Raw genomic sequence first — 11,316 nt, 5'->3', positions numbered from 1 at the left:
AAGTCAATCAAAGGAAAGGGAATGCCTCTGCATTTGAGTGCAAAACTGAATATGGAAGAGCTGAATTGTTCCATGAACCAGGTAACCCATAAAGAAGAAGTGGCCACTTGTGCTTTATTGCTTGGCAATTGCAGTAGGGTGTTTTTATTTTTATTACACATCATGCTAACAAGCCAATGATTTTTGTTTTTCCAATATTCAAAGCATCCATCCATTGTATTTAAAAATATTTAATTATGTTATTACTGTTCTACATAGCAGGTTTAGACATAGTGAAACCAGATAATGCCATTAGAACCAGAAAACATATTATATATTAAATATATTACCAATAACACTTGTTTCCTGTATTTGCAACAAAACAATCATAAAAAAATGTAGGAACAATGACATTCTTTCAGAATTTTTTAAACCTAGGTCAGCAATTCTCAACCAGGGTGCCATGAGATGTTTTTAAGGGTGATATGCAATATTGTTGGGTGTGCAAATACCTCCATATAATTCACAAGGTCAACCCAAAGACTTCAAACAGGAATCAATAGTGTCAAAAACATTCTGACCTACTATGGTCTATGTGAAGGTCTTTGCAACAAAAGAATTGCTGTAGTCTTTTACCATAGTCAAGAAACAAGCATTTTCTGAAGGATGCCCCGCATCTAAAAATGTTGAGGATTACAGACCTAGATGCTAGTAGGAATTCAGCCAGTATGTTGTTTTCTACTTGAAAATCCATATATAATACAGATCAATGATTTGAAGAAACACATTTTATCTTCTGTGTTTAAAACATACAATAATCCAATCTGCTTTTACCAAAAGGGTAAACACAAAACATTATTGCATAAGCAGATAACATATACCCACACACATCATCTGTTTAAACCAAGCTGATTTTTCTTCAAAGATGTGAAACTCCTAAAGACTATTTTAAAAAGTGTAATTTAAGAGTCAGACTAATTATAGCAAACTATGGTCCTACATTAAAAAGAAAAAAAATTATGAAAGTATATATACCAACTAAAATGGTATAAAAAGCCAAGTCACATGGATATTATTAAAAAGGTAAAAATATTTAAAATTGGGTCCCTTGGGAATTTTTAGGCTGTTCAGTACTTATGAGCAGATATGGTCTATAGCACAAGGCCCACACAGCATTTATGTCCCACTTAAATCTGTTTCTGGGAATCAAAGGCAATTTCATTGAAGTCAATTTCACTCCACTATTCCAATGAATTTACAGACTTTTGCAACTATAACTGTTGTCTGGATTTCCCCAGTCATTCATAGCAATGATTCATTTCCTAGCATGCTAATGAAGAGGCTGTGCATTTCAGGGATTTCCTACTAATGTGTGTAATGTCCTCTTAAATTTACTTATTTCATCAATAGATTTTCACTTTAGGTACTGTGCCTGGGTGACCCAGTGCAAGTGTACAGGCTGCTTTGACTGCACACAAGTTCGAAGACCTCACTGTTCCTTCATGTTGCCATTTCAACCCAATGCCGCCTTCCACATCAGCAGAATACTCTCTAGGGGTTAATAGTTCTTTTATGCTAAAGGATATTAGAATACATGCCCTTCAGCTGCAAAGGCTTAGGACCTCATTCTACCAAATACTTATAACCCTCCCATTCCCAGAGGTTTAATGGGACATAAAAAGAACAGGGACAGAACTTTATGCTTCTTGAAAAGATCAGTTACATGGCTGAGCAGTTGGAAACACTTATTCTCTATGCACGGTGGTACTAGATAATTGCCTGTAATCTGGCTGTTATTTAAGAATTTGACTTCACTTGGAGGAAGGTGTGCTGGATATTGAAAAAGTCATTTCCAGTTGTACCGGGTAGGTAGGTGTAACTATATCTTCCTGCAACAGCAAAGCTAGCTACAATTTGGTGGGACTTATTCCAGAAGAAGCAGGTGGCATTTCCACTACTGCCTGCCTTCAGAAGTTGTGCCTAGGGTGACCATAGGTCCAGGATTTCACACTGCGCAGTTGTCCACTACAAGCTTGAGGGTGTAATAAAAATGGGTACCAAATCACTATGCTTACCAATCACGTAAGTTTACCAGACCAGCAATATTGTTTTGGTGCAACCACAGCCGATGAAAGGGAAGTCTAAAACACTGCAGTTTCTTCCCAATGAGCTTTTAGCACAGAGGCTTAATAAGCCATAGGTTGGCTCTGGCCACTGGAGCACAGACTCCATGGGGATGGGAGGCAATTCCAGTGGCCTTCTTAACTTGGAACGGAGGGCAGATGCCCTTTTTGTCTACCCTTCATTACACTATTCTTTTAGCAATTTTGGGTCTGGGTTGTCATGATGACTTGGGTTATAAGCAAACCTTTGAGTACCGAGGTGGGGGTAGAAGGGGGTAAGAGGAAAAGTTTCCTGGGGAATTATCCCATAATTGCCCGTTTTATTTTCCACATCTGTGACAGCACCAGCTGCTTCAAAGATACTGGCGTACTTGGCCCAGTGATCCAGTCTATCCTGATTATTTCTAATGTTCCTACTCCAAGCTTTCCAAGGATGAATCCACCTTGTTTTCTTTCCCAATAACATTTATATTGAGGATCACAAAGTATTAAGTTCAAGGGATTGTTCCTATCAGTCATTCATTTTTCAGATTGTGAGAGAAGAGGATTATATGTACTGTGCTTACAGTAGTTTTGTGCCTATAATAAAACCAAAAAAAAGCCCCAGACAGAATTACTGAATGTGACAAGTTGACAGCAATACATTGACTTAAACTTCCAGCTGTTTGCCCATCTTATTAAGGGCATCACTAACAAGATCCAGGTCATGGCGTAGCTCATTCACCACACTAGCGATGCTCTTGGTGTCCTTCAGGATCTGTATGCTTTGTATATATGGGTTATACTTCACCCCAAATGGGCGCTTGATGGTTTTTGCAAATTCCCTGTTCAATTAAAAAAAAACAAACAAACAACAAAAACAACTTTTCAACTAAATTCAGCCAAAAACAGTAAGCCAATCATCACTTCTTGGTGTATAAGGGAGTGCAGCAGGGGTTCTGCAAAAAAGCCAACATTAGTGACCTACAATTTAAATCAGTTTTACTTCTTACTAATTCTGACCTGCTCTTTCATAACCCTTTCCAGTGTCATTCTCTCAGTTTTTCAATGGAGAAAATCCAAAGCATGGGAAGACTGCACAAACCCACCCAACATATTAATAGCAGAACCAGAAATAGAACCCATGTTTCCCCAAGTCCCAGTCCAATGGGCAACTGTCTTGCATGTGCTTTGGTAAAGTTGGGCAGCTGGGTTCAGTCCTGGCTAAAAACAGATCTTCTTGTGATGGGTAGTAGCTGCATGAAGTTACAGAAGAGGTTATAAGCTAGTTCAGAATTAAATACACTGATGTCCATTACAGCCATGGAAAACTAAAATAATATGAGAATTGTCCTATTCACAACTGTCCTCTGGCACAAGGCCCTTGGCCCCCATCTACTTCGGGCCTCCAGCTTCTGTCTTGCTGTGCCCTTCTTGGGTACCAAGACCTTGCCCCCCCACCGTCTGCTCTGTAGCCTTGTATTGAGTTGACAGAGTTATTCCAGATTTATACTCATGTAACTGACAGGAGAATTTGGCCTGATGGCTATAGCCAACATTACTTTCATCATGGCCCCAAAGTGTAAACTGTTATAGAACTTTTGTATAGCTCTGGAAAAGGTATCCACCCCCTTTTATTTCATGGGACTAATCAGCTGACCTAAATTGTCCGTGGCAAGGGAAGCCAAACTTAAAAAACAGAAGATTATTGGAAGAGGTCATTGCGAGCATGTACCGCTGTGCACTGTATTATGCCCCTCTATTCCTAGGCTCAGGTCTAGCTGTTGTTTCCAGCCTCTTAACCACTATATGGCTTGGACCTCAGACCACTTAAAAATCATTTCTTTCTTTATGCCCCATGGTGAGAAATTCACCCCCGGACAGAGATCCAAAAGAATAGTCAATGCACCACACTTTAAGTCCCACATAAGCCATCCAAATAGGACTTAAATAGCACTTGAAAGCAAATCTAGATTTTTTTTATTGCCAATTCCTTACCCATCAGATGGATTACTGTCTGGTATGTTACCTTTTCTACTCTTTGTGGGCATCTATAGATTCATGTTTGCTATAGGGTTTGCTCAGGTGGCATCATCATCATCATCATAGAAAAACAAAGCAAATACTGAACAGCAGCATTCTGCCAAGTGGAAAGTTTTATTATAAAAAAATTTGAAGGATTTTTCTGGCAGATGCAGCAAATTAAGCCTGTCTTTCAGTAAGTGACAGATAAAACAAACTATACCTCATCTTTTCCTTTGCTTCTTCAAAACTTTCAGAAACAAAGTAGACTTCCTGAAAAGTAGTAATGAGGCATTCTTGCTTGCTGGTAGCCTTTGGATCAAAGGGCTTGACTTTAGCATTGCCAGAGAGTGCATGCTGGGAAATAAACAGTTACATTAATAAAACAAAAACATTAACATCATCTCCCATTATGCTACACATTAGCATTGACACCAAAACAATCCTCAGGGAAGATCAAGCCATAGAAACAATGAGTTGGGGACGATAAAGTGATGCCATGTATGTATTAAATCTCTACATCACATTGTTTCTTAAGAGTCATGTCTGCTGATTAGCACTAGTTAACCCTTAGGAAACTGGATAACCTTAAAGAGCCATGTTCTGCCATTTCTATTCTCACTGGGCATGTCTACACATTCAATTAATGCAGTGCAATAAACTCCAGGGCTTACTGCACCAGACTATTGCTCTCAGGTGCGCCATTTGAGGATGCACCAAGACCGCAACGTACTGAGCCAGGTCAGATCAGCCCCAGCTGGCAGGAGGACCCAGGAGTCAGCCTGCCAGCCCAGCATGGCTCTTGCCTGGTTCAACATGCTGTTGAGGGGCTGGCTGGGACATGATGATGCTTCAGTGCAGAGCTAGTCAGCAGGCTAGTACCCTCATGCCCCAGCCAGCCCATCTGCATCTACATGTGTGCTGCTGCTCACAAAAAACTCTGCAGCAGAGTAGTACTTGTAAATATAAGTACTACTCTGCTGAAGAGTTTATTAGTTTCCTGCAGCCTAATAGGGCCACATGTGTAGATGCTGAGACATTTACTGTGGAATTAGGCAACTCCACAGTAAAAAAGTCTTGCATATACATACCTACTGTGTAGTATTTTGCTTATGTGAGCAAGTCAGTATATTTGAATTTCAGGCCCAGGGGACTGCTTACGTAGAAGGATGCTACTACATGGAAATGAATGTTATCAGGGCATGGTTCAAAAAGCCTTGGGTTGCTGTATATTGACAACACAGCAACTCAAGGCCCAATTTTAAGAATTACAGGGCACTTACAACTCCATCTGAAATCATTAGGAACTGTAGAGGTTCAGGCTCAAACATCAAAAGGCACAAATTCCAGCCATTATCTACACATGATCTTCCCTTAAAAATCAGAGGTCTCTGGGAGTTGCCAAAATAAATACCTTCCAAAAGGTAAGCTTTACAGAAAAATCAGGTGAAAACAGAGAGAGAGTAAAGGGGGGGTTTATTTTCCCATTCTTACCTTAAGTTCACTGATAGAAGAGAGCAAACCAGCTCCATAGACTCTTAGCCGTCCATCTTGCTTGCACAAACCAAACTCTACAGTGAAGAAGTAACACTGAAACAAAAAGGATGAGAAGAGAGTTAGAGGAGAAGAAAAAAAAATAGCCTTTAATATAGGTTCAGCTAATAATGTGCTAGCTTTTGTAAATCAAGTAGATCAGGCCAGAGGGTTTTAGCCTGGGGGCTGTGATCACTAAAACGGTCAAAATCACCCTAATTTTTTTCACAAAGTATTAAATGGGAACGAGCCCAAAATGAAGAGATAGAGCACTGAAACTGATTCTTTGACTAAATGATTTTACAGTTAAAGCTTCTTATCCAAGACTTGCAGAGGAGCTGATCTCAAGAGGGGCACTGAGATCCAGATCGGCACACAAATGTTCTGAAGCATCCTGCTGAAACTGCCTTAGGCTGACTGCTGGCTCCCTAAAAGAATCCTTGCAAATGACAGGACTTAAGCCAATAGAATGAAGAAACAGGAACAAGGATCAGGCTCAAATTTTGTTTTCTCTGTAGTTTGGTTATTGGAGAAAAATCTGATAATGTGCACTGTAGTCTGTTAGCTTTGGGGATTTCCAGAGGTATGCAAGGCGAAAAGTAAGATTTTCAAATGTGGTCTAATTATGATACTACTGAAAATTATACGAATTTAATTTAGCTGTAATAAGAGCCAATTCATGCCGAGGTTTGGGGGGGGGGGGGGGGTTTGTTGTCCCCCCCCCTCCAAATCCTATCCATTTGATTTTTTTTCCTTAAAATATTTCTGGGAAGGTATTCAGAGATCTGTGTGTATGTCTGTGTGTCAGGGTGATTTGTCATGTGGAAAAAACCTCTCACAATTAAACCTCAAAAACATACATCCCACAGCAACTGCATTTCCTTCTGATTAGTTCCACACATTGTCATCATAAATTACTCTGGAAAAAAAAAAAATCACTGATTTTTGACTTTGAAAGATGGCATTCAACACTGAGAAATGCAAGGTGCTCTGCCTTGAGGAAAAAACCCACATTATACTTATAGGCTCAGCAGTGCTACACTCACTAGCACCACAACCAAAAGGCACTTGGGGGTCAAGATTGACCACAACATGAACATGAGCCACCAACGTGATGCCGCAGCTGGCAAAACAAAACCCTGGCTTGCATCTACTGATGCATCTCAACCAATACCTAGGAAGTCATCCTCCCACTTTACTCAGCCCTGGTACTGCATCCAGTTCTAGGCTCTGCACTTAGAAAGGATGTGGAGAAGCTTGAGAGAGTCCAGAGGAGAGCCACATGCATGATTAGAGGACGAGAGAACAGGCCTTAAAGAGAGGCTGAGGGACATGGGACTCTTCAGCCTGGAGAAGCAAAGGCTCAGGAGAAATTTGGTGGCAGCCTATAAATATATAAAGGATATGCATCAGGAGCTGAAGAACATCTGTTTACCAGGGCACCCCAAGGGAAGACAAGATCTAATGGTCACAAACTCTGGGAAGACCTTTTTATGCTGGACATAAGAAAAAACTTCTTTACTGTCAATGTCCCCAGAGCCTAGAAGACTCCCCTCCAGAAGCGATGCAAGCACCTACTCTGGACACTTTCAGGAAGCGCTTGGATGCTTATCATGCTAGGACCATTTGACCGCAGCCCACTTCCTGCTCCTTGGGCAGAAGGCTGGACCCAATGATCTAGCGAGGTCCCTTCCAGCCCTAATGTCTATGAAATCTATGAAAACAGGCCTTCACCTAAAAGAAACAGAATATGGGGTTTTGACCTGAAGGGCACGAACCTCAAGGTTCAATGCATTCAAACCCACTTACTCGAAGGCTCAACAACCAGGGCCTGTGCCTTAGGTGGCAGCAGTGGTGGAAAGTTGGGGCCTCAGGTGGGCTGGCTGTGGAAGCTGTGATGGCTAGGTTGGCTGTGACAGCAGCTGCCATTCTTCCATCTCTAAGGTATCACCTAAGGCTGGTGCCCTGATCACCCACCCCTTATTACACTACTGCACTTACTATATTTCTCCCTGGTTAATATTCTCAAAAAAAACTTTTTGCTTCTGTTCTAGTATAGATATGGTACAGAAAAGACAGAACAAGTGAAATAATCAACTAATACAGGGATAAACTTAGTTCTAATGACAAAGCCAGCAAGTACTTTCATGGGAAAGGAAATGCAGAATGGGCAATTGTAGAATGCTGGGTACAAATGCAAGCAGGATTCATGTTGCCAGAGATTGGGACACTCACTGTTGCCAGTTTCTGAACAGCTTCATCTGATGCCCCAAGTGATGCCAGACCAATTTCCTGGGAGAACTGAGCAAAACTGGGTTCAGCCAGAAGCGGAACATGACCTAGAAGCTCGTGACAGGTATCTCTGTTAAAGAAACAAAGTGGAAGTTGTGCCATGATGACCTTTCCCTCTCTTCCCAACACTGAAAAAAACAGCACCATCCAACCAAAAAAAATTGTGCCACATGGAAACATTAAGAACATCAAAATGATTTAAGATCTGAAAGACAGGCAAATATATTGCATTCCATTCTTAATGACTGACTGTATCATTAACTCAACTAACATCCATTTTCATCCAAAAATATAAGTTCTTAAATCCACTTGTAGAAAGATTTTCCCCAAAGTCAGTCTGACTCTGCTCCCATTAATGTCAGTGGGACCTTTGCCACTGATCATCAAGAACAACATTAGGCCAATGCTATGCACTTTTGCAAATCTCGTACCTATAAATGTGTGGCATGATTTTCTTTTGTGTTGGGCACCCGCAAGTGTCACTAAAATCAGTGGGAGGTACAGGTCCTTGGCACATTTGAGCACTGGACCCTTCTTGCCTATGTACTCAATTATGTAGGTAGAACCCCAACTACAGACACTTTTGGTTTTAAAATATGGGTGCTAAATGACAGGTTTGTGGGAATACTCAACTTTTATCCACAGAAATAAAACAAACTTACGGCTCTGGGGTGTACAGGGGGTCTGAGCTGTGTCTAACGTATTGAGTGCAGTGAAAGACTCTGAATGCCAAGCCTGCCAAGAAGTCTCTGGGTGACAGATACCCAGCAACAGGACGGATGGTGAAACCTGTGCGTTCTGAAAAAACAGATAAATCATAGGTCAGTTCAGTGTAGAATTTTACAATATTCTAAACTGTGTTTTTCCTGTTATGACTGGAGTAAATACTAGTCATGTGGGGAAAAAAAAAATATCAGTGATGAGCCGAGACAGATGAGTCTACAGACATTATTATTATTATTACAGCAGGATATAATAAATAGAAATGAGACCATAAAAGGACCAGGAGGAAGAGGGGTGAACACATAATAGAGACTTGGGCTTGTGTTTATGATTTTTATGCAAATAAACCACATATTGATCAGCACTGCCTTGCACTTCATACCAGTATATTCAGTGTTCCTATTATGCAATGATCCTTCTCTCTCTCCTGTGCTTTATTTTGTCTTCATGTAACAGATCACAAACCCATTGGGGCAGCCACGACACCGCCTTGTGGAACTGCAGCTCCTGTCTGGCTCAAACTCTGTGACCTCTCCCTCTAGTTCACTTGTCCACCATGCCTTAATCTTACTAAGAAAGGAGTGATAAAGGGAGGCTACCAACAGGCTTCAGAGTGAGCCTCAATCCCTAATAAGTCTCTCCTGGTTCAACTAGGCCCTGGTAGGGCACCTGTAGCCTTACAGTCAAGTTGCATGGCTCCTTTTCCTTCTCTACACCATGCCTCAAGCCTTGCAGGTATTACGATATCATTGTTCCCTCTGGAGCATCAGCTACCTCAGTCTTCACCCCTTTTAATCTAGCTAGGCCTGTTCACCTAGCCCCACTGAATCAGACCTTGCTTTAGAGGTACTAGCATCCCTCTATTGTGTTCAGTCTCTGAGCCCCTGACCTCTGTCTGCCAGGCTCCTGACATGCTATAGCTGCACTCCTCTAGCACTGGGCCCTTGGCCCCTATCTGCTTCGGGCCTCCGTCGTGTTGTGCCCCTCTCGGGCACTAGGACTTTGGGCCCCCATCTGCTCAGTAGCCTTGTACTGCCCCTCACTGGGCTCAACAATAACTCAGGCCTTGACCCTGCCCCTGGCAGGAGCTCAAGGCAATCGCATGCCTCACAGGCACTAATGAGACCTCCAAAACCACCCCTTACAGTCCCATCCCAAACCACCAGTGTAATCAGTAACAAAACTATAAGCCCCTGGCCTATAACAGATACACAACAGTAGCTGAAACAGCTCTCTGCCCCTTTAAGAGGGCAAAATGTCTTCATCTCCTCCCAGGCACATCTTCCTGCCCAGGGCTCTTCCTTGGCCCCCTTGAGCCCTCAGACCCTCTAATAAGCACCTCAACCTTCTGGAGTTAACCAAACCAAGGCCACTTGCCTATAAAAACCCACTCTCTCTCAACCCAGGTAATTTGCCTCAACTCCCCAGTCTGCAGTCATTCAATATAAACCAGTTTCGTTCAGGGACACAGCTGCCTTGCAACCTGGAGCTCCTTCCTGCATGGTGGCTGGGGAGAGACTACCTGACCAGTGTAGGCTCTGGCCCAGGCCTCCTTCCTACAGGTGAGCCCCTTATTAGCTCCCCTCTGCCACCTGCAAGCAGTTGGCTTGCTCTCTTAAAGGAGCAAGCACCTGAAGTACAGCAGGGCACTTGGAGAACTACAGAGCACTCACATTCATGGACTCATATTTTAAATGCCAGAAAGGCCCATTTTGATCATCTAGTCTGACCTCCTGAACAAAGACTATCGAATTTCTCCAAAAGATCTAAGATAAGCAGATTTAAAGACCTCAAGTAAAAGAAAAATCTACTGCACACTGCATTTGCTTTCTAGATAGGTGGTTTCTTCTCAGAGCAGATAGTTATTAAAAATAGTAAAACATGGTGTTTTTAAAATGTGCACTCTTCAAGCTGTATATACACTCCCTGGCCATGTCCAGACATTTGGTTCCTCGGGAACAACTAGCAGCGCCACAACTTGTGCTGCCACTAGTTGACCCCAGGCCTGTGCCACATGTGCTCTGGTGGGTAGCAAGTTACACTGGGTGGGGTTGGAAAGGCTGGGGCCAGCACTGGGGTGGCACCAGCAGCCTTATCTGGGGGCCTCCCAGGGCTGCAGCAGTGGAAATCCTGCCACGTGGTGCCTGGCTGGCAGCAGAGCACAGCTCCAGCCAGCCAGGATCCAGCTTTGGCCGGCACACAATACCGCTGTGTGCACCGCTCCACCTTTTTTCCTGCATTTTTTTTTTTTTACCCCTGGATATCCAGGGGTCAAAATAAAACAAACAAAACCCAACCTTCTGTGCTGCTCCCTTGCAATGTGGAAAACACCTGAATGCATCTGCAGTGCCACATACCACACTGTTGCACTCCTCTCAATGTGGCCCCTGTGACCAGTATTGCCAAATCAAGAATTTATTGTTTTACTAACAATCTCCAAGCTTTCTTTAAAAAATGACACCCAAACTTTAATTGACATGTTCTATATAATGTAAAGTGTAACTTTTCTGCCAGGCCCTACTTAGAAGGGCTGGGTTCAAATTTAGGCATTTAACATTAGCCATAATAAAAAAGTAAAAGTTTGGTTACTAGTAAAAAGTTTGCCTTAAAAAAGTTCTAAAGCTGACAGCCCTGCTTGACTGGTTTATACTGTGCTTCCTTCCCC

The 11,316-nt window shown here is 42.4% G+C and overlaps 1 protein-coding gene across 1 annotated transcript in view; it reads right to left on the bottom strand.

Annotated features, from left to right (window-relative positions):
* Positions 1-216: 216 nt before the first annotated feature.
* Positions 217-11,316, bottom strand: part of TPH1 (tryptophan hydroxylase 1) — a 23,076-nt gene continuing 11,976 nt past the window's right edge. The window contains exons 7-11 of the mRNA XM_019552284.1: positions 8,591-8,726; positions 7,872-7,998; positions 5,598-5,693; positions 4,327-4,460; positions 217-2,926 (exon numbers count right to left, since the gene is read on the bottom strand). Of these exons, the coding sequence (XP_019407829.1) occupies positions 2,752-2,926; positions 4,327-4,460; positions 5,598-5,693; positions 7,872-7,998; positions 8,591-8,726 (668 nt within the window). The 3' untranslated portion in view covers positions 217-2,751. The remainder of the gene's footprint in view (positions 2,927-4,326; positions 4,461-5,597; positions 5,694-7,871; positions 7,999-8,590; positions 8,727-11,316) is intronic.

The sequence above is a fragment of the Crocodylus porosus genome, unplaced genomic scaffold (assembly GCF_001723895.1).
Source record: "Crocodylus porosus isolate Cpor-Errol unplaced genomic scaffold, CroPor_comp1, whole genome shotgun sequence".
NCBI lineage: Eukaryota > Metazoa > Chordata > Crocodylia > Crocodylidae > Crocodylus > Crocodylus porosus.
This window is presented reverse-complemented; position numbering and strand designations above follow the sequence as displayed.